This window comes from Ascaphus truei, chromosome 3, assembly GCF_040206685.1.
Source record: "Ascaphus truei isolate aAscTru1 chromosome 3, aAscTru1.hap1, whole genome shotgun sequence".
Classification (NCBI taxonomy): domain Eukaryota; kingdom Metazoa; phylum Chordata; class Amphibia; order Anura; family Ascaphidae; genus Ascaphus; species Ascaphus truei.
Window position 1 is genome coordinate 77,757,401 of NC_134485.1, and position 25,341 is coordinate 77,782,741.

The 25,341-nt window shown below is 39.6% G+C and overlaps 1 protein-coding gene across 1 annotated transcript in view; it reads left to right on the forward strand.

Moving 5' to 3' along the window:
* NLK (nemo like kinase) overlaps positions 1-25,341 on the forward strand; it is a 217,275-nt gene that overhangs the window by 137,633 nt on the left and 54,301 nt on the right. The window contains exon 4 of the mRNA XM_075594349.1: positions 23,941-24,047. Coding sequence (XP_075450464.1) covers positions 23,941-24,047 — 107 coding nt within the window. The remainder of the gene's footprint in view (positions 1-23,940; positions 24,048-25,341) is intronic.

Here is a 25,341-nt window from a genome sequence, read left to right on the forward strand (position 1 = left end):
GTATTTGTCATTTCGGACACTCGATATACCATCCGGACAAGAATATCTATGTACTTATGCATATAAAAAATTACAGACAGGGTCATATGTGATTTGAGCACCACTCCACACCAAATTCATATGCATTTAGGAAGCAAGAATAAACAGGCTACATACAAACTGAGACAAAACAATGTAAATTCTTGATAGAGAAGGATTTAGGAGTGTTTGTAGACAGCAGGCTTAGCAATAGTGCTCAAAGGCAGTAGCCGCAAAGGCAAATCAAATATTATCTTGTATAAAACATGGTATGAATGGACGGGATGAAAGCATATTTTTGCCTTGATAAAACCCTAAGAAGACCACGCCATAAATATGGAATATTCTATAAAAAAATAAAAAAAGACATTCTGGAACTGGAAAAAGTACAGAAAATTTATAAAGGGGATGGAATGTCTGACTTATGAGGAAAGCGTAACTACATTTGGTTTAAAATAGAAAAGAAGCCTCTAAGAAGGGATATGATAAAGAAAAAAATATTCAGGGTTAATACAAGAAACTTTCAAGAGAACTAGTCATCCGAAGGACAGTACAAACGACATGGGATCATTCATTCAGATTGGAGGAAAGTAGATTTCACCAGAAACAAAGGAAAGAGTTCTTTATAGAAAGGGCAGTTGAAATGTTGAATTTATTAGCCCTGGTGATGGAAGATACAGAAGAACTCTTTAAGAAAAGGTTAGACATTTTTCGAAAGGAAAGATCTTCAGTATATATCAAATAAGTAAACATGAGAAGGATGTTGATCCAAGGAGAAATCTAATGTTGCTATTATTGGAGTCAGGAATTAATTTGTTTCCCCTGATAATAATAATAGTAATAATAGCATGTTCTAGCGCTGCTAGTTATACGTAGCGCTTTACAGAGACATTTTGCAGGCACAGGTCCCAGTGGAGCTTGCAATCTGTTTTTTGGTGCCTGAGGCACAGGGAAATAAAGTGACTTGCCCAAGGTCACAAGGAGATGACACCGGGAATTGAACCAGGTTCCCCTGCTTTAAACTTTCAATGCCAGTCAATGTCCATATAAAACAAAATGAAATAAAAAATCAGTACTATGACCTGTAATAGGTCACAAATCTGTTAAAACTGATCCTGGCAGCCTTCTTCTTGGGCACAAATACCTCCCTTGACACAAACTAACAAAAAAAGAGAAGAAAAAGCGCCCGATCTTCGTGTGATAACGTATATAAAATTTATATAAAACATGGACAAGACGATTCAAAACTCACAAAAATCCAAAGGTAACAGGCATTGTATGAGTACAATTCCTGCTCCAAGGCTGCTATGAACCGCCGCTGCTCCACTGGTAATGCTCCGGAATGACGTCACACCTCTTTCCTGTTGGCGGTGTTACACACTAAGGTGTCCTCCGGCAAATCTCCGCCTAATAAACATTTTGGATGTGTCTACTTCAGCAATCAGGAACGGAACGCAGCCTTGATTCTCTAGCAAGTCTTGTGATAGCACACAGTCCTTTGCAATAATACCATGTGACCCTACGTGTACGCGTTTCTTCAAACCAAGCTGATTGATTCAATCACACACACACCCACCCCAAAACGGAAATACTCATTCTTATGCTGTGCTTAAAAGCTGCGTGAACAGCATTGCATTTGCGTATATGGGCTCCATGTAAGTGGTCTTTCAGGCAAAAGGTGACACATTATGTGCTCATTTGCATGTCGTTTCCCAGAATCCCTTGCTGCAGTGGAAGCACTGTATGGTAGTTGAAAATGGTTGAAAGGCAAGGTTGCAGACCCGTCTACGACATGTGAATGTGCTCACAAGTGATATATACAGTTCCATGAGAACTTCAATACGTTTCACCCGACCATCAACCTCAAACTCGCCCATTCCCCAGATTAAGTACACTTCCTAGACACCACCATTGCTATAAAGAACAACCAACTACAGACTTCTGTATACCGCAAGAGGAATGTGGTGTATGTGGTGCTCAAAATTGAGCAGGTAGCATCCTTAAACATTTTGTTAATAAGATCCTTAATTAGGAGGTCCGGCGATGATGGAGTGCCCCTCAATAATGCAATAAATCTGCGTGATGACTGTAGGGGAAGTGACAAGTGGAGTCAGTTGAGACAGCCACCGGGATGTACACAATAATCACCCTGACAGTATGATGAAGAGGAACTATGTCCATAACAGCAGGATATGAATAAGGCACATTGGCACTTTACCTGCTCCTTCAGGGGGCACTCTCAGGATCAGTAGCGTGCATTCCATCCATAGGTAAATTCAAGAGGGTAGTGGTGTAGATAGAGCACAGCTTCCAGACTCCCTGCAATGTGAGGCAGGGAAAACAAAACCAGGCCACTCCGCAGTAGTTTCAAATTTGTATTAGCCAACTAACACATACAGGGAAAAAAGGGGACAAATAGAACGCACCTACGCGTTTCGTACAAGGTACTTTATCATATTGAAAATGTTGTCCCCTTTTTTCCCTGTATGTGTTAGTTGGCTAATACAAATTTGAAACTACTGCGGAGTGGCCTGGTTTTGTTTTCCCTGCCTCACATTGCAGGGAGTCTGGAAGCTGTGCTCTATCTACACCACTACCCTTCTGTATACCGCAAACCTACAGACATAGCCAGCTATTTGAGGGACAACAGCTTCCACCCGACACACACTAAGCTTGCAACCATCTACAGTCAAGCCATACAATACAACCGGATATGCTCCGACACAGCAGACAGAGGCCAACGGATTACAGCCTTGAGATCGGATTTCATAAACCGTGGATATAACCACAGAATTGTAGACAAGCAAATCCACAAAGCCACCAGAACACCAAGAGGTGATCTCCTTGAATACAGACAGAAAGAGATAAGCGACAGGGTACCTTTGGTGGTCACATATAATCCACACCTAGAAGCCCTATGCAAGATCACCAGGGAACTACAACCCATTCTCCAGGAAGATACAAGACTGCAACAGGTCTTCCCTGAAACACCCTTATTATCATACAGACAACCTCATAATCTCAAGAAAATGATGGTGAGGAGTAAAGTATTCAAAAGTACAACTGAATGCGGGACAAGACCATGCCAGGATGTAAGATGCAAAACCTGCGCAATGCTCCACACAGCGGACACAATACAAATTCCACACAGGAATCTGGAGTACAAAATCAGAGGAAGGTTCACCTGTTCCTTCAGCAATGTTGTGTACCTCATCATGTGCATGAAATGCCCAAGGGGCTGCTACTACATAGGTGAGACGGGACAGGGGCTAAACAAGAGAATGAATCTGCAACGCCACAGCATCACACGCAGAACAAGAGACAGTCCGGTCGGCAAACATTTCTCTGACTCTGGCCATAAGGTGAACGATCTGAAGGTGGTCATACTCGGGTAATCTTAGAACACCGAAAGAGAGACGGTTGCATAAATACAAATTTATGCAACTGTTCGGGACACTTAGCAATAGCCTAAACTGAGACCGAAGTTTTATGAGTCACTATTGACACGAGAGAACTCTTCCCATGAGTGCTAAAGGCCATATCTATACATACTGCACTATATGTATGCACACACAGCTGTCTCCTACACATAAAGTACAAATGCTCTATGTAACACAATCCCTATATACCAATAGGGACCACATAGTATCTACACACACTTTTAGAAATGCTACAGCCTCTTACATTTCCACACCTACCCACACCATTGATATACAGTACACTTCCACTCCACACACACCTTTTGTAAAGCGCTGCAGACAATGAGGGCTCTATATCAAATTTATATTTACATACATACATACACACACACACACTTTTACATCACTAACATTCAGGGAATATTTAACACCTCAAGTCATAAATCGCATACTACACAGGTTGTGTGTTAGGTTTCAGTCACAGATAACATTCTTATATGGCATAGGAAGGAAGAGAAATCCGGCACAACAGCCTGTGACAAAATCCAGGGCACTTCCGGGTTGTAGGAAAACTTTATATAGACTTCATGAACAGAACAGGCTACACCACAGTCTCCCCCTCAACGCGTTTCATGCTAGAATCAGCGCTTCGTCTTGGAACCGGAGCACAGAGGAGAGCAGGACCGAGGTTTTTCAAGTGAGCTTACATAGGTAAAGTTTCCCTTCCCAGCTCTGACCTCTTTTTGGTCTGTTTATGTCTCCCTGCTCCATTCTAAGTGACTCACTTGACACCTAAGTGTGCTGGCATTCATGGCTAGAGCGCAGGACAGACTTTCTTCCTTTTGCAACATTCTTATATGCACTGTTTTTAAGTTAAACCTTGCTTCATTCAATGTACCATCGCCGGAAGAAGAGATCAGAGATCTTGAAAGCTTGCACAAATAAAAGCATTTAGTTAGACACAGAAAGGTATGGTATATTTATTTTTGATATATATATATTAATTTGTTTTTTATTTTTTTTACGTGTGTTAGTGGCATATTGTAGCCACGTACTGTGTGCTACGTTTCCTAGTTTATTGCAACCGTTAAACTGGTGTTTTTGTTCAGCTGAACTGCAGGTGCCAGCAAAGCTTTTAGTGCTTGCGGTGGGATGTCCCTGAGGTCTCCTGCTTCACCAGTCTGGTCAGGCATCAGTAACAAGATGTTCTCTCCATTATTGTGTCAGGGTTTTTAGGTTAGGCTTTCACAGCCAGGTAACAATGCAGGTGCACAGAAAACCTTCCAAGTTAATATGTATTTTCAACAAAAGATCCAGAATGACCACCAAAAGAATCCCCACTAAGTTGCACACAGCTCAATTATAACAGCATTTAAGGGGACAAATCCCAAGCCATATGGGAAGCCAGGAGGTTTAAAAACACAAAAACAAAAAATGATTTATTATTCTATACTAACTCTTCTAAGTAAAGACAAAAATTAATTTTATAATATTTTCTTGTATATATATAAAATCATCTAAAAGAGATAGCGCTGGAGTATGCAGATATATTATATAGAGAAAAGAAAGAATTGCCGGCGCCAAATCAGTCCTTTACATAATAATAACTCAGAATAAAAACCAAACCGTCTCTTGAAAAGTCCCAAAAGTGTCCTTGAACAGATAGGCAGTGAAGGGGTCAACCAACGGCTCACACCAAATGATTGTGCAATATGTAAAAAAAAAAAGAAGAAAACAAACAGATAATGGTGCAGTACGCCAAAAAAGTTGACATTGAAACATTAAAAACTCACACATGACAAACATAACACACAATAACAGACAGACACTAGCAAGGCTGTAATCCTAACAAAAAGCTATTTATTAACAAGGAATACTGGGTTCCGGAGGGTACAGCACTTAAGTCCAGAGGGGTAAAATTGAAACCCTACTTATAGGACAGTAGATGTTAAAAGCAGTAAAGCCGAAGATCGCTCAGGTGCTCCTCTCTGATGAAGTGCACGCATGTGCATGAAACGTCGTTGGGAGATTATCCTGCGCACTATAGGATCTATATCGTATAGCGTCACAGACTCAGATATACAAGCTGTATGTCATATTTTAACCAAGGTTTATAAACTTGAGGTATGGCTATCAATAGTCAGAAGCCATTAGTGTGCCTGCCAAACCCCAAATGCATCACCGCAGACTGCAAGTTCATCTACTGCGATATTAGTACTGCCCAAAAATTGTTTAGTAACCCTATTTAGTTAGTTTGCAGTATGCCCAGTATGTATATATTGTCAGGGTTGGCCGTATAGTTCATACAACCGTTCAGCTATAGTGCATACGCTTTTGAATCACCCTTGCCCTGCATACTCCGTCTCAACTCCGAAACCGAAACCGGCTGACGTCATCAATATGCGCGTCGCCTGATGCCCGACGATCGTTTCGCGCCTCTTGGCCCTTCAAGGGGGTAGGAGCGTACTTTCACTCCTAAGACATAAGGTATTTATACCCTCCTGGGGGCAGGATTAGGGGCGTGTAAGTAACGCTTATGAGTATCCCTATTGGTTTAGCTCCCGCAATCTGATCTCCAGATAATGTATATAGCATTCAATGTGTAGCTATATTTTGTTATAGTGAATAATGTATGCCTAGAACCATTCCAGGATACAGACTCCAAAATACTCTTGTGTGATCTCAGGATAATTAGAACCTCAGTGTGATATATTATAATTTTAATTTTAAAAGCACCAGCAGAATGGGATACTTAATGGACACTAGTCAGTGCAATGCTGTTCACTAATCCATGTTAGAGTGTAGGAGGTCCGCTACATTGATGATATCCTGCTACTATGGAAGGGTACATCAGAACTCAAATGATTTTGTTGGAAAACTAAATAATAATGTGTGCAATTTAAAACTGACCATGCAGATGGATAAAAAAGTATTGATTTTTTGGATATAACAATTCACAAAGGGATCAGTGGGTACCTAGAAACTACAATATTTAGGAAACCAACTGCCACGAACAGCCTACGATGTCAGACTTTGTCATAAAGGCGGGGGAAATGAGCCAACGTTTTTATGAAAGGGGGTATAGCAAGGGAGTTGTACAAAAAGCATACCGACGAGCACTTCATACACAAAGAGATACACTATTGACCCAAAATAAAACAAGGGCAGACACAAAGGAAGTTATACGTTTTATTAGTACATACAATACGCAATGGCATGACCTTAAATGTATCTTTACAAAGCATTGGCATTTACTTACTGAAGATGAGGATTTGGAGGAGTTACTGAATCCGTCTACTACATTTACAAGCAGGAGATCGCGAAACATAAAAGATAGAGTGGTTCATAGCCACTACCAACCAGTCCCTAATAGGACTTGGCTTGATCGCAAACCACAGGGATCATTTCCCTGTGGGAGATGTAAGGCATGTGCATATATGCCCCCTACCAAAAAGGTTAGAGATATTAAAAAAGAGAACACCTTTAAAATTCATGAGTTTATCAATTGCACCAGCAGAGGGATTATTTACACTATTACATGTGCATGTGATAAGATTTATGTGGGAAAAATTTACCGTCAGCTAAAGGTACGTATCCTTGAACACCTGGGATCCATACGAAACAGCCACGATACACCTGTGGCTAGACATGTAAATGGTGTCCATGATGGCGATTGTAAAAACTTACGCTTCGCAGGTATTGAGTTAGTACCTCTAGGACCCCGAAAAGGGGACTGGAATAAGTTACTACTGCAAAAAGAATGTAAATGGATATTCACTCTAAAGACACTCAGCCCCATGGGGCTAAATGAGGGATTTATATATTCACCATTTATTTAACATCATGTTTTTGATAGTTTACATCTAGCTAGATTAAATATATTAAATGGCTAGACAGACCGTATTGACCTTAGGGGCGATTTACCCAGTGAGTCTTCACTCCTACACTCTAACATGGATTAGTGAACAGCATTGCACTGACTAGTGTCCATTAAGTATCCCATTCTGCTGGTGCTTTTAAAATTAAAATTATAATATATCACACTGAGGTTCTAATTATCCTGAGATCACACAAGAGTATTTTGGAGTCTGTATCCTGGAATGGTTCTAGGCATACATTATTCACTATAACAAAATATAGCTACACATTGAATGCTATATACATTATCTGGAGATCAGATTGCGGGAGCTAAACCAATAGGGATACTCATAAGCGTTACTTACACGCCCCTAATCCTGCCCCCAGGAGGGTATAAATACCTTATGTCTTAGGAGTGAAAGTACGCTCCTACCCCCTTGAAGAAGCGCCAAGAGGCGCGAAACGATCGTAGGGCATCAGGCGACGCGCATATTGATGACGTCAGCCGGTTTCGGAGTTGAGACGGAGTATGCAGGGCAAGGATGATTCAAAAGCGGATGCACTATAGCTTAACGGTTGTATGAACTATACGGCCAACCCTGACAATATATACATACAGGGCATACTGCAAACTAACTAAATAGTGTTAATAAACAATTTTTGGTCAGTACTAATATCGCAGTAGATGAACTTGCACAGTCTGCGGTGATGCATTTGGGGTTTGGCAGGCACACTAATGGCTTCTGACTATTGATAGCCATACCTCAAGTTTATAAACCTTGGTTACAATATGACATACAGCTTGTATATCTGAATCTGTGACGCTATACAATATAGATCCTATAGTGCGCTATATATCACCAATTTATATATACGTGATATAAACTGACACATTTATTTTATGTGTATCTGCAAATTACATGCACATGTTTGAATTCATTGAAAAGCATATAATATATCTGCATACTCCAGCGCTATCTCTTTTAGATGATTTTATATATATACAAGAAAATGTTATAAAAGGAATTTTTGTCTTTACTTAGAAGAGTTAGTATAGAATAATAAATATTTTTTTGTTTTTGTGTTTTTAAACCTCCTGGCTTCCCATATGGCTTGGGATTTGTCCCCTTAAATGCTGTTATAATTGAGCTGTGTGCAACTTAGTGGGAATTCTTTTGGTGGTCATTCTGGATCATTTGTTGAAAATAGTATGTTTCCATTCCCCATGCACCGCCTTGTATTTATCAATACTATTTGAATATTAAGGTTGAGCAGTGATAACCACCCCCTATGCAAGTTAATATGTAATTTTATTTTTATTTTTTATTTTATTTTTTTAGAAGGGGGTTGGAGTTAAACGCATGAAGCCAACACATTATTTGAGGTATCACAAAATTGAAGATGAAAATGATGCACATATTGCTGCTTTGGGGCTCTAGATTTCTGGTAAATACAATAGAACACTAGATGAATGATGGTTAAAGCAATCGGATATATGCTTTATAGATTTCGGCCTTTATTGGTTTGTAAATTTACATAGTTATACACTTTAACATACATACTTTAACTTGGATGTTACATCATGCCCTGCAACTTGAGTGAGTGACATTCTCTGCCCACACTGCTTTGTATTGCTTGACTTGACTTAATTGCTATACTGTACCGCAATGAAAATCGCTAAAAATAGTCTTGATGAAGTATCTGTAATAATTGTAAACCTTATTCCCCCGTCCCCACAACTATAATTTCAGCATTTTGTTTTGTAATGGAAACCTGGTTATTAACATTGGTTTGTCATGAAGTTACAGTATAAGCAAAGCCTTTATAGAAATAGGGTGCCAGAACACAACTGTAAACAAAACAGGTGAAAACAGAATCACCCAAACAGAACCCTATTTATTGCACTCAGTCCAAAGGGAAAATCACAATAGTTCAATACTTGTATGTTTAACTGGCAATTGGATATACAAGACCTAAAGTAGCCGCTCCCAACTCTGTGGGAGGACGGATACCACTAAAAGCCAACCGTGGCAAAAAATAATAAAGTTTTATTAAATATACAGACGACGGCGCATAAACACATAAATTAGAAATAATAAAATAGGGAATATTACCCTTATTCCTAAGGGTGCTTATATATTGTGGATCACCATTTGCCCTTCTATGAGCAATAATAATAGTGTATATATAGCACCTAGAATCAAGCATGCGGAGTAACAATCTAGTACTATGGCAGGTCAAGAAGGGGATACCAGTGCTGGAGAAGAGAAATTGTAGTTGTAATGGTAGTCTTATGAAATACTTATGGCAGGATTGGCCGCAAATGTGTCCATTTCAGCAGTACAAGCAACTCTGTCACTAACATATATGTACCTCTGCACCCATTGATGCTGTCATGATAATATCATGAGATATTAGGTAGTTTAATCCCTTTGGTGCTTGAGGGGTTAATGAGCTACACTTTTTAAAAAAAAAAAATACAAAAATGCTGGGTTTTAAACAGGTCAGGCCTGTTTCTTTGGTCTGCTCTGAACTTCAAATGGATGATTGGGGTGGGGGTCCATCCAGGATAGCCCACTCAAGATGTCAACTGTTCTAAACAAGGTTCTATAAACATGTTCTGGGTAGAGCAGCTTCAAAGCATCCTCTAGAAGGGGTGGGCTTATGCTGGTGCCATGAGGAAAGAATGTATTTAACTCTGGGAAAAGATATTGAAAATCAGATCTCACCATAGGAGTGCTTTGGACAAAGTACATGAGACCTCATTATCTGAACCAGCGACCTCTCTGGGTAAAATCCATAGAATGTGCATAATTATAGGATTCTCTGTCTGTTTTACCTTTTTTAGAAGCTATTCTGCATTTTATTGTAACTGTATCTTTTTTGTAATACCTTTTCTGTAACCTAAGCAATATATATATATATATATATATATATATATATATATATATATATATAAACAAACAAATTGGAGTAGCGCCTTAGGAAGCTTGATAAGGATAAATCAGCTGTGTAAATCAGATAGAGTTAACAAGGCTATTGATAAAAACAACTGAAATCTATAGCAAAAATAAAAAATATGAAACATAAAAAATAAAATAAAAACCAGATGTCAGTTGAAATTTCAAAAGAATGTACTTAGTCCACTGGAGTTTTGCTGCCCATATATAAGGATCACCAAATCCCAAGGATATCTGCAGAAAACAAGAAGAAAAAACAGGCGCACTCCTAGTGTGATAAAGTATAAAACAGTATTTATGGGATTGTAAAATATAAAAAGCGCACTCACAAACAGAGTAAAAATAATAGCATTTATGAGATATACTCAATCGCCTTGAAGCTGTGAAGGGAATGTATCAGCCTGTCCCGTTGGTGCCACCTCTGGTGTATCCGTTGGTTCAGCAAGGTGCACTGGAGCCACTGCAGCCAGATGATGTAATAATCAGCAACACGGTCAGAGACTCCCTCCAGATACACCTCCCACAGCTCTCACTGCTCACCAGCAGGCAACTGCAAAACCGTAAGCGACAGCAGTCCCAAGCAAAATAGCAACAGCTCCAAGGTACTCTCTCCGTTTGTGCAGTAATGTCAGCCACAAACTCGCCTCTTTGGGAAACGCCCTACGCGTTTCGTCACTAGGTGGAATTCGTCAGGGGTGGAATTCAATGGTCAAAAGGGATGTCCTTTATATCACCTTTATTGGTGTGATTGGCCAGTCCAGATGGTGGGCAGGTACTTTCAATTTCACAAATTTAACCCTGTTTCATTGCTGGACAGCATTATACATGACAATCATAAAGCACTAGAGCCTATTTTTAAGCAGTTTAAACATATTCCTACTAACAATTGAAAACAAATAGCTAGATGAATGAACAACATACAAATAATAAATCTTAAAAGGACAGAGATTAAATATTGGATACATCCAAAAATAACATAAATATATATAAGTAAAAGAATAACACATTAAATAAGCACAGAAAAATCTCATTGGAGCAACACACAAGCATAATAAAAATCATAAGAGAAATGCATGACCTGTGAATAAAAAAAAGGGGGGGGGGAAGTAAAATGAAAAAAACGGGGGGAAAAGAGGGGAAAGGGAGTTGGGAAATGGAACAGGGAATGGAAAAGGGGAAGGTGGTGAAGGAAAAAGGGGAGGGGAAAGATAAATATATATATATATATATATATATATATTAAAGCATTTAATAAGTAATGCTTTGGGCTCTGAATGAACTATTGCATTATTGCATGCCCTGGGGAGGGTATTAAAGTGTTCAGAAACATTTGGCTACAACTGATTTTGGTGTGTTACAGTGCATAGTTTTTCCATAATAAACAGGGACCTAGGGACCTTGGGCCCTGGCAAATATTAATTTTACACCTTATATTATTTGCATACCCCCTGATGGTGGCAGTGGATAGCTATGATTTTTAATTGAGATGGGGTTAATATTAACTCATTTTTTCCTTGCGGAAGAGAAATGTATGTTGGCTAGAGTAGCCGTGTGTGTTATCCCTGGGCGCATATCTAAGTCACGTGCTCACTTGTGTGCTGTTCGTTTTGGTGGTATATTGGGATGGATTGATTGAGGAGAGATATAACTAATTTGAGGGACCATTTGCAGGGGTGAAGAGTGAGGCAGCTTGCGGGTTGTGTATTGATCCTGTAGAGGAGATATTTTCCATTTGACGGACCTTTGCAGAGGTGAAAAGTGGGAGCACTTGCGGGCGTGAGTATTAACCCTTGTCCCGTATGCAGGTTGCTGGCTAGCTGGGTGCCGTACGTGACAGATTGTCTTACTAAACAGAGACTGCATTCAAAAACATCCTCTTTGGGAGTCCCTGATTTTCTTTCTCTTAAATGCTGTAATAGGCACTAAACCTGCATTTTGGAACAGTATTACAATATCGGTAAGACAATGCAAAATTATAGTTTGGGAAGGTCTGAGTATGGAAAGGTTAACGCATACAGTATATTAAATAATTTGTGTCAATCTGGTGTCCAGAGCTTGAGTACATCAGTATGTTGGTATATGCTGTTATTGTCCCAATTTATTAATGTACTCTTTTTACTTTTATATACTTTTTTTAGTTGCTTACCTTTTATATGATGCAACTAAATCACGTGGTTAATGGGGTGGACTGAAGCCTGGTTTGATGTAGTGCAAATGCTCTATAATTTGCTTAGATCTTACTCTTTGCTCCGTCCTTTTCTGTATTGACAATCCTCGTGTATCTTTGTGTTGTATGATTTTTGGAAACTGAAAAATAAATAGTTTACCAAGAAACAATATACAAAGCTAATTTTGATGGAAAAAATAAATAAAATACCAGATTGAACACCTTAAGCATATCACTGCTATTGGTTCACCTTGGCTCCACGAGAGACAGCACCTATAGGTCACTCACATGTTGGCCAATCAAAGCTGAAACTGTGTCCCAAACATGGGTTCTTCAGTTGATACTAAGCTAAAAGTTATTCAGATTTTGTGTACTGGTTTTGTTTCAGAGCTTTAAGATCAACTTTCTTGTTTTTTTGAATAAGCACTTTCTGTGACTGTTAGACCTGAGCATTATATAATAAATACATTCATTACCAACTGTTTTATCCTATTCACCATTCTTCTTTATCAGTTCCCTTATCTTTTGAAAAAATAAAATAATTCCTGGCTGGATGATTAGTGAAACATGCTTAGAATCTTCCTGTCTGTCTCTGTTTTGGCTGAAAGTGATTTGATAATCCGTGTTCCAGATGTACGCTAGTGATGCCAAATCCGTAATTTCCTTCTGTGATACTGAGCATTAATTACACTGGAGCTCTGGGAGAAAATAATCTTAGTCTGAATTCCTCTGTAGAAATGTTATTCATTGAAATGCTTGATGGTTTTAGCAATTTTTTACGCTCATGTGCATTTTGGTGTACTATTCCTTATTTTTATTTAATCTATTTTTATTTTTGGATTGTATGTAGTAACATCACGGCTTTACAAGAACTTAAATTACTACATTTCACCCTTGATCATTTTAACTTCCGAGTCCAGAATTTTGACCATCCAGCGTATTTACATATCAATACATTGTTCCTTTTTGTTTTGAGAATTCGGGCCGGTATTCACTAAGCCCCGATGTGAGGTATTGGACTGACTTAAATGGCAGTTGATACCGGATCGGGGTGCAGTACTTTGCATAGTGAATATCTCTTTATAACTCTTCTATCTTTATTTTATACTGTGTTCAGATTTTGTTTCCCTATTAAGCCATCATAGACTATCTGTCTTTGCAGAGACACATACAGATTGCTTTTGATTAACCATAATATGGCATAGTTAAAGGATGGCTACACACAGGCTCTAGTTGGCACCTATAATGTGGCATTTTGTGTTTTGTGACTATTCTGCAGCTGTGTAATAATAATATCTATATTGTAAACCTTAAGTACAGTATGTGCTATTGTACAGTATGGAGAAAATAGGATTTTTTTTAAGAGTTACATACTTCTTTGAACTAGTATTTTCATAGCATTGTCACAACTGCTTATTAGTTACAGGCCCTAATGACCATGTATTATCAATTTGTATTAGTATAGCTACCTAGAAAATATGACTTGTGAAATTCTCCATATGAATTATCTGTTTAGAATTTTTTTAACCTAATTGTTTAATTGGAATGTATGACCAAAATAGTGTTTGTTTTTCCTTTTTTGGTTTTAACACGTTTTTTTCCCTTAGAATGTATAACTGCACCATTGGCACTACTGCTGCATTCTTCCCCCAATTAGGCCACTATTATAGTGCTGCGACGGGGCACGCACAGTCACCGCCGAAACAAGTACCTTGCTTCCAATGTTGTTGCACATAGTGTGCGCAACCGTCTCTTTATATGAATATCTCTTTATAACTCTTCTATCTTTACTTTATACTGTGTTCAGATTTTTTTTCCCTTTAAAGCCATCATAGACTATCTGTCTTTGCAGAGATACATACAGATTGCTTTTGATTAACCATAGTATGACCATAGCTTTGATTGGCCAACATGTGGGTGACCTGAAGGTGCTCTCCCTCGTGGAGCCAAAGTGAACCAATAGCAGTGATATGCTTAAGGTGTTCAATCTCCAAGTGACGGCCACGTGACGTCAGCGTCACGTGAAGCGGTTCATTCAATGAGGGTGAACCGCTCGTGTGACACCACAGCTCCCGATGCCTCTTGCCAACAGTGCAGGTCTAGCGTGCGTGCCCTGCACCAGGCACTATAATCACAACCTACAGATGTAGCAAGACTTACTGTCCTCAGAGTCGCGGACGAACATGCAAACGTTTGCAGTGTGAGGGACAGTGTCTGCTGCGGGGGGTCCATGTTTCAGAATGGGACCCTCCGCAGCGTTTATCCTTTAAAGACATTAATCTTTGCTACACCTGTAGTTATTGGCACCGAACTAGCTCCTAGCAAATTGTTTCCATCTTGCTGTCTGTAGATGTTTGATACTGTGCTTTTTTTGTAGTCAAGCTTTTTTCGCATACATTTTCTCCATATGCAAAAATTTCCTACGTTCTCAAACAAATAGCAGAGTGGAGCAAATAGCAGAGTGGAGAATTGTACAAGGCTTGTGACTCTTACTGTATTATAACTTCTTTTAAGCAAAAGGCTAACTTTAAATGACAGATTTTTCATGAAACAATGAGGAAGAAATTGCAATTCTTCCGCAGCGCTTACAATGTATGCAGCATTCTACATAGAAGGTTGCATGCACAATGAGTCGCTGCTCTGAAGGGCTTGCAACCATTGGAGAATCATAATCCTTCAATTTACAGTACACACAAATGTACTGTAGATATATGGGGAGACCGTGCGCAAGAGAACTTACAATTTAATCTGTTTATTGGGACACCAACAAATCCAACAAGAAGTGACACGTAACTGCTGCCGACACACGGGGGAGCACCACTAACGCAGTCTATGAAATCCACTGTTCTGGTGTCTCTATAACATATGTTTGACTGTTTTTGTACTTTTATTCTTATATTTTTAGTAAAAAGTGTTACACTATATTTATCACTGCTTTCTTCCATGTACTGTACTTTGATCGTCGGAAGGACTGAGACCGTGAATTGATCTAATTCATGCCGGTGACTATGAAAGCTGGGGGCGTATCGTTTTCCTTTCACTGGATTGCTGCACTATCATTTTTTTTCTCCCCCTTTTGTTTTCACCCGTCTACGGCTGTGCTCCTCTTATGCAAGAACTGATAATTAAATGTGACAAAATATTTCTATTAAATGGTTAAACATTTCAAACTAATACTGTAAGCGAAAAAATGCACAATGAGGCAAGTTTCCAATCAAGCTGGCATCACCTGTTGCTTTAACATAAAAGAAATACAAAAAGTACATGTAAACGAAATTTCCTAATCGAACAATGCCAGTTTTTCTGTCTGTTCTTCATATTTGCAGACCTGAAAGGAAGCTTTAAACCACTTGGGCACCATCTGTTTGAGAGCCTGTCACATTTAGAGGAAATGGGAACATCAAACAAGCACTGTATTCACTCCTATTTAGATGCCCTCATTAAATTACCCAGAGACAATAATCAGATAGCTTCTTTTCAAGTTAATGGCACCTCCGAGTCCCTTTCAAGTGAACTCCATTTAATGCACAACAGACCTGGAGTGGTGCAGGTGCCATTTTAGGCCCTCATTTAATTTAAGCTGCTTTGGTTGGCCTAGCAACGAATAGAGGCATATGGGAGACATTATACAAGAGAGATTTGGGAGGATTTTCAGAATGGCGAAATGGAAATCTCGTCATTAACGTGCACTGTATTGCATTTGAATGTTAGAACACAGCGCAGAGAATGTAAGGATAACATTAAATAGTTGCCAGTGTGTGAAATGACCTGTGAAAATGGCTTGGTTGCATTTTAAAGGCATTCAGTGTAAAATAGCATTGTATGTGAAAGTATAACCTCTGAACAGTTTATTTTCTTATCGTGACCTACTAAACTGAAAACATTGTGCTCATATGTGATTATTTTTTCTCTCTTGTGCTTTGCTTTCAACAGCAAAGATTTGTAGCTTTAGGCTTTGATAGAGCGTAATTGCAACTTGAATAATACAGAACTACAAAATAATGGCCCCTTTCAGCAGTAATAATGTTTATTTTGCAGCTTTCATATTGTTTGGAATATTACTTCTCAAAAACATCAATGCTTTGAGTTGTGTTAATGAGTTTTTTCCATTTTTACTTCTGTTCTACACTCATTGTTTCCTACAGCCCACGTAGATTTTTTAACTGGAGAAATAGAACTTTCTGTGAGGCTTTGAATTAGTAATTGTATTGCTGTTTATAGATAATATGAGGGTTATGTATCAAAGATGTGTTAAAGGGGGGAAAAACTGTTGCTTTCAATAGGCGTTGTTTCAGCAATATATATCTGAGAGCGTTTTTTGCCATGGATTTAAGTGTCATTTTTTTCCTAGAGAATCTTTGATGCATGGTTCCTAAAACTGTCTGTAATGTTGGTAATTGGCAACCATATTAATATAAATATCCAACTTTCTGATCTCAATTTACAGTAGAACCTGGTTTTATGGGACGTTACTAAGCTTTTGAGTCCATGTCTCCTTTCCTATGAGTTGCCACCATGTTCTGTGGATGAGAGGAAACATGGTCACTCAAAGGGCCTTGAGTCCTACAGGTGTATGAAAAAGAATCAGAGCTTTTTTCATCAAAATATTTATTTTCCATCATGTTAGGATTACCGACAACTCTTAAAGCAGCAAAACATGTGAAATCTTTTTATTTTTTATTTTTTTTAATAAATCCATTCTGTAGTGGTGGATAATAGTGACTTTTTAAAATGTATTTTTTATTTTTAATTCAACTCTCAAATGTCATTTTTAATTGGTTTTAATTTACTGAGCATCCTTTGATTTCTATAGCAGGTTTTTGCCCACCTCCCCAGCAGTGCAAGATATTTGGTAACAAACTATCACAAACAGAAAAGTATTGCAATGTTCCCAGCAGTTTGAGCTGTAAACTGTAGTAGTCAATGTTACCTTCGTAATATCAGGATACATTGTAGCTGCTAAGTTACACTGACGGAAGGATTGCTTGAAACTGAAAGGCGGCCATTTCATTAGGCACACTGTAAGAATTCTAGTTCAGTTACATTAGTATATTGTAATTAGGTTTGAATCCAGTGCATAAAAGCAACACACACGATATTTTGATTTGCAACTATTCTTCATTAATACAGACTTGCGCATACTTTAATTATTCTAATAGTAAATTAATCTTCTCTGTAGATTCATTAGGATAGGGTTATAATGGGATTGCAGCTGTGTTGGGATTTAGCTAAGAAAGAGAAGAGAAGGATTACACCACGAGAAGATTTACCATTAAGATCAGACAGAGGGTTAACACCAGGGAAAAAAAGAATTATCTCTGAAGATATTATAATTTATTTGATGTCACCACCATTTTTGTACTATTTTTGTATGCGAGTATTTATCTTCTGAATAAACGTTTCTTTTGTGTGCTGAAACCGGAATGCAGAGTTCTGTTATGCCGCAGTGATTACTGTATACAAGAGACATTAGGACATTTTACACACACAATCGGGATTTTCACAGCTTTATAACAGGAGCACCAAACGATTGCAATCTTGGGTAAGAATGTACATTGTTGCATACTTTACATATAAAAAATAAGAAGAAAAGAAGGGAAAATGTACGGTAGTGTTGCTGCTTTAAGGACTTTCCAAATTCTTCCACTTGGTCGCTCTTCGTCGTGCGCACTATGGCCGTCCCGATAGAGCTGCTACATTTTGTTCGCACGCACTATAATCGCGGCCTAACAGTTACACACTAGACTAAAATGTTAGACAACTTTAGTTTTGAAAGAACTTAGACTGGTGGCGGCTGTGAGAGTCTCTGGTAGATTGTTCCAGTTGTGGGGTGCTCTGTGAGAGGAGCAGCGGCCCGATACTTTGTTGAGCCTTGGGACCATGTTTTTTGGAGTCAGATCTCAGGTGATAAGTGCTGCATGTGGCAGGGGTGAGGAGCTTGTTTAGATAGGTGGGTAGCTTGCCCAGAAAGTATTTGAAGGCAAGACAGGAAAGGTGAACTTTGCACCTAGACTCAAGTGATAGCCAATCTAGTTCTTTGAGCATTTCGCAGTGATGTGTGTTGTAGTTGCATTGGAGGACAAACGGCATATTCAATTGCAGATTGTATCAAGTTTGTTAAGGTGAGTTTGGGGTGCCGTGCCATATACTATGTCCCCATAGTCTATAATTGGCAATAGCATCTCATGTGTGATGCACTTTTTGACCAGCAGACTTAGGGAGGATTTGTTCCTATAAGGTACACCTAGTTTGGCATAGGTTTTGGCTGTCAGGGTTTCGATGTGCAACCCAAATGTTAAATTGGAGTCAAACCATATGCCAAAATATTTAAAACTAGTAACAGGGGCTAGGATAATATTACAGTTGGTTCTGATCTGGAGCTCATTCATTGGAAGCTTTAGAAATGTAGCTTTGTTCCCAAATACCATTGTTACAGTCTTGTCAGTGTTTAAAAACAGTTTGTTGTGGGAAATCCAATTTTCAAGTCTCAAAGTCAGATTGTAGTATGTGTTCAAGGTCAGAGAGTCTAGGGCTGTGTACATACAACATGTGTCATCCGCATACATGTGTATTGAAGTTCTCTTACAAGATCATTGATGAACACTGAGAAGAGTAGGGGCCACAGAACAGAGCCCTGCGGGACACCACAGATGATATCCAAGGGGTTCGAGCTTGAGATGGACACATGTTGGGATCTACTTGATAGGTAGGAATGAAACCAGTTTAAAGCATGCTTCCCTATTCCAGAGCACTGGAGTTTGTTTAGCAAGATAAGGCTAAGGCCCCGCTCCCTCAGTCAGTGCGCTCGCACTGCAGACAGGCGGGGCGCTGACAGACACAGACCGCGATATGCGGTCTGTAGGGAGCGGGAGTGGGAGGGAGGGGGGCGGGATCTGATCGTGGTGCCGTCCACCCCCCACACACACATACACACACACACACATATACACATAGATACTCACACACTTTAACCCGCAGCTCCTTCCCTGCTCCCCGCCCAAGGCGCCTCCCATCTAGCTCCTTCCCTCCCCTTCTCCCCATTGGCTGACTCGCGTACCACGTGACGCGTCAGCGCCGAAAATCACTAGATTCTTGCAGCATCGGCTGGCTGACGCGTCACAGTACGTAGTCAGCCCTGCCGGAAGGAGGCAGCGGGGGCAGGGACCATTCGGGCAAGTGTCTGGTGGTCCGCGGCCGGCCGCAGCGGGTTCGCAGCCTAACATGATCAACAGTATCAAAAGCCTTTGCAAAATCTAGGAATATTGCACTAGTAAGGTGTCCCAGTTCCATTCCACACTGGATCTCATTGCCAACTTTTACGAAGGGTAGTTGCCGTGGAGTGTTTGGGCGAAAGCCAGATTGGAATTGGCTAGGGAAATTTGACTTGGTATAGTAATCGCTTAATTGAGAGTGAACACATTTTCCCATGACTTTGGATAGTATTGGGAGAAGAGCGATTGGCCTTTAGTTTGAGACAGTTTTTGATCCCACTTTTGAAGATTGGGATAACTGTGTCAGTTTTCCAAGTCTTAGAGATATAGCCTGCAGACAGAATAAAGTTGTTTAGGGAAGAAAGCGGGTTGGCAATGGCTGGGGCGCCAAGTCATAGGAACTTAATTTGCAGTGTCAGGTCTACATTGACTGCTTAGGTTTAATTTGAGGAGCACTTGTGTAATCTCCTCTTCAGATACTGGGACAAATGGAAAATTGTGGGCAGTGTTGGGAGAGGGTGGGGCTCTAGGGGTGCTCCCAGAATGAGGTTCATGTTTGTAGTTTGGGTTGCGTTTCGTTAATAGGTTCGTAGCACACCCCACAAAGTATTCATTGAATTCATTTGCAATGTCAGTGGTATTTGTCAGAGTAATAGCCTCCTTCATGATATTTGATGGTTGTTGATGACTAGAAGGTTGGAATATATTGTTGATGACCTTCCAAAAGTTAGCTGGATTTGATGTATTCTGGCGAAGATTGACAGAGTAATATTGTGCTTTCAAGTGTCTTGTTTGCCTTGTGCACATATTCCGCAAGCATCTGTAGTCATTAAGATCCTTGTTAGTGCCAGTTACTTTGTAGCTTTTCCACAAGGCATCCCTAAGATGGTAGAGCGATCTTAGATTGGTTGTAACCCATGGAAGGTGGGCTCCCCTTACTCTTATTCTGCATAGTGGAGCATGGGTATCACAGTTTTAAGAACTCTGATTGTAAATAGTCGAGTGTAAGGTCGGGAATTAAGTTGATTCTGGTAAGATCTGCCAGAAACTTTTGTGGGTTAAAGTTTCTAAATGTTCTAGTGCGGAGAACTTTAGGGCTTGATTGGGGTGTTTTGATTTTCCATCCACAGGACACTGTTGCATGGTCATGGAAAATGTCAGGTAGGATGCCAGAGGATTGCATTCTGCTGGTACTAGAGGAGAGGATCCAGTCTAGCAAGGAATGGTTGTGAGATGTTTGTCCGTGTGGGTTGGGAAATTAGTTACGTTAGGTTAAGTGAGTAAGCGTTATATCTGGATTTGCTTGTTTTTAGGGTCAAGCCAATTGTAATTGAAATCCCCAAGAACCAACAGCTTACACTTCTCATTCAGAGAGGAAATTGAGAGACTGTAGTGGGGTTTTAGGGGGGCGGTAGATGCCAGCAATCAAGACGGGCTTAGAAAAGGGGAGGAAGATTTTGCCAACTCTCAAAAGATTTTGCCAACTTTGAAAAGAGGGTGGGCTTGGGGCGCAATTTAGCAGCATAAATGGTAAGGTGTCTGCAATCTAAAATAACACCCCTCTTCTCTTTGACCTATCTTTCCTAGAAATTGAGTATCCCTGAATGGCGATAGTTGCATCAAGGGTTTTAGGGGTTAGCCATGTTTGTGTGAGAATTATGGGTTTGGGTTTATGCATAAGGCACCATGCCCTTAGTTCATCCAGTTTGGGCAGCAGGCTCCGGATATTTATATGGACAACAGACCTTTTTGGAATTTGAGGAGAGTATTCTCAGGGGTATGGGACAGAGTTGAAAAGGGAGGGCCTGGGTCAAGTGCAATATTCCCTGCCAGAAATTTGAGTAGTTTGCAAGTTGTAAATTTGTCATGTTTGCCATTAGAATGAGCAGTGGCTGGTATGCTGGTTTTCAGAGTTCTCCACTAATATTCAGTAGATAGTGCAACGCTTTTGAGTAATCCAGGGTGTATGATGATATTGGGTGTTGGCCAGGAGGGAGGGGTTTATTCTTTATTATGGCCTCATGGAACTATTACTCTCTCTATCCACAACAGAGTTGAAATACTTAGCATGTTCATTATCACAGAGGTAGGTAACATTGTATGAAGCTGTAGTGAGCCGAGTGTGTGCAGAGTAAACAGCAGAGATGTGCCTTTTCCTTCCAAAATGTTTTGCTGCATTTGCAGTGCTAGGGTCAGTTCAGGGTCTCCACAGGGATTTTTTTTTGGGGGGGGGGGAAGGGGGAGAGGCAGTTGTGTGCAGTCAAGAGTTGGGAGAGGCTGCAGTAAATAAAGTGTAAATGGGGGTTTAATTGTGCTGGCTAACAAGCATGGGATAATAGTGTAGTCAGATGAGTTCGCCGTTTGCTGCCTTGTGTAGAAGAGTTTGCAGTAAGATGCCGTCCCCACCCCAGTCCACCTCTAGTCCAACTAGTTAACCTGTATATATATATTTATACAGTGGTTGACAAATCACCAAAAAATCTACTCGCCACACAAAAAAAATCTACTCGCCACCTAGTACCAAACGTGTGCTGCTTGGGCCAATATTTACTCGCCCGGGGGTTAAATCCACTCGCCCGGGACGAGCAAATGTATAGGTTTGTCGAACACTGTATATATATATATATATATATATATATATATATATATATATATATATATATATATATATATACATACAGTGCTCGACAAACCTATACATTTGCACGCCCCGGGCGAGTGGATTTAACATCGTGGCGAGCTCCTATTGGCCCAAGCAGCACACGTGTGGTACTAGGTGGCGAGTAGATTTTTTTGTTCGGCGAGTAGATTTTTTGGTGATTTGTCAACCACTGAATATATATATATATATATATATATATATATATATATATATATAAAAAGATATAATAGAAAGGCGGGGTTGCAGACCTGCCTAAGACATGCAGATGAGCATACAGTTATATTTGCATATATATATATATATATATATATATATATATATATATTCACTTAAAGATATTCACTTAGGGATGCTAATGCTATCCTGCTAATGCGTTCCTTAATGTGGTATCAGATTTATACATCTAAACAGTCAATGACCTCCCCCCAATAAATCTGCCTGTTACAAGCTGGACAATTAACAGGACACAATTAACAAATCAAGTTTGTTATTTTTAGCATACCAGAAATAAATAATAGAGACAGGCTTTAAAACAGGGTAACAGAGGAATCAGTGGGTTAAACATATCTGTCGGTGAAAATGGCACTTGTGAGAACCTTCACAAGTCTCAGACTGGTCTGTAACTCTGCTTTTCACCATCATCTTTTAGCATACAAGTTTTTCCACTGCAGCCAGAGATTCTGGGAAATGAGGTTAAATGAGTCACTTTGCCCATTCAATGCCAAACATTACCTACAAATCTTTGCCTTGGCGAAAAAAACCTCAAAAAAACAGACCACTCCATTGATTGCTGTCATACTTGTTTTAGACTTAAAAGTAATCACTATCACGTATTACATTGTTTCCCCTATATCCACCACACAGTATATTCTGTATGTTATTGAACTACTGTATTGTATTATTTTACATGCTCAAAAAATGTGTTTTCCTGGGCTATTTCTCTTTGACCCACAAACGTGAGTAAAATTACTGTGCAACCATCCACCTGTATGAGTGATGTCCTAATGACATACTATATAAGAGAGTTTACTCTAGGCTAGAAAGTTATGTTACCTTTTTTTTTATTCTCCATTCCCCTGAAGCAACTCATTGGGCCATTTTTGGCCAAAATCTCCGCAGTGAAGAATCTTGGCTGAACATAGCTCGATCAGCTGCTTTGGCGGATAGAGAATAATCCCCTTGTTCCTTTACTAGTTGTGCTGCTTTAAAGCCGCAATTTCCTCCAAATTATGTATTACTTTATTTAAATTGGCTGAACTGAGTGTTCACCTGGAGCTGTTTGTGGTCCCCAACTTCCGGGGAACTCCCGGTTCTTGAGATATTTCATATTTTTGTGTCCGTGTGGGGAAAAAAAAGTACAAATATGGCCACTGAATATTTCAGCCCTGTTTTGCCGGTGAGAACTATTTCGCAGTACAGCATTGTGCTTAAATAAACCCTGTCTATTCATATTATGTCTAGTGGGATTTCAATGTATTTAGTATCGGAAAGCTGAAACCTTTTTCTATTACTAAGCTTTGACCTAGAGTTGATGATTTTAGCATTTTTAATGAATTATCTGATGTCCATTGTACACGTATCTCTCTTGTTTTGAATGAAATCTGTTTCATGCAATGTTCTGCACTCTCCTTAATTGAAATCTCAGATATGTTGTCACAGAATTAATGCAGAGTGACCTCCATAAGATCATTGTCTCTCCTCAGCCTCTCAGTTCAGATCATGTCAAAGTGTTTTTGTATCAGATTTTAAGAGGTAAGTTTTTTTTTGTTTGTTTGTTTTTTAGAAATGTATCTGAAACTATAACATCTGAGGCCAAAGTGGACAGTTCTGCTTTTACTACAGGCATACCCCGCATTAACGTACGCAATGGGACCGGAGCATGTATGTAAAGCGAAAATGTACTTAAAGTGAAGCACTACCTTTTCCCCCACTTATTGATGCATGTACTGTACTGCAATAGTCATATACATGCATAACTGATGTAAATAAGGCATTTGTAACAGGCTCTATAGTCTCCCCGCTTGCGCACAGCTTTGGTACAGGTAGGGAGCCGGTATTTCTGTTCAAGACGTGCTGACAGGCGCATGCGTGAGCTGCCGTTTGCCTATTGGGCGATATGTACTTACTCGCGAGTGTACTTAAAGTGAGTGTCCTTAAACCGGGGTATGCCTGTATTTATTTCATTCATGCTTCTTTTTTTTTACCGCAATTAAAAAGGGTTAAAAGTACTAAACTGTTTAACGCACCTTACAGCAGCATACACCTTTAAGTGAACCGTTTCATTCAACTTTCAGATCTCCTCACTTTCCTTTGAGCTGTCTCATTATTGTACATTCAAGGGCCCCCAAAATGTTAAAATTGTTTTTTAAATGTAGACTAGCAATCACATTTCAGAAGTTATGGTTCACGACTGACGTGGTATTTGTAGCAGAGCAAAGACTTAAGACGCCTTGGGGCCCATTCACTAGGAAAAGCATTCATTTATTGAAATAGATTTAGGTTCTTTTGGTTGTGGATTATACTATGTTCTTCATTATGTGCCTAGAATTCAAGGGCTGAAGGAGCAATAAATAATACAGATACACACAGATTCATGAAGCTCAGTTAACTCAGGGCTCACAACCTCCTCTGATGACTATCTGTAATGGATGTTCTGCTCCCTGAGGTTAACGCCAGGGAACATAAACAAATAGGATATGCAAAGTATATTTGAATGACTCCTATTGGCATACATCACATGCGTCTCAGGTGTGCTCCTTTCTGTGCACAGGTTTCTCGCTGTGCTTTGTTTATTAAGGTGACTTTGAGGACGTGTGTATATATATATATATATATATATATATATCACTTGAGACTCTAATAAAATAGGACTCCCTCTCTCTCTCCACCTTTAGGTATGACCTAAGTCAGGGGTGCGCAAACTTCATGTGCTGCGCCCTCCCCTCCTTTCCTCCCCCGTCTGCTCTCCTCTTGGATCGCGCCCCACCTCACCTCTAATGTGGTGTCAAATGACGCTGCAGGGTCATGTGATGTCACGTAACCCTCA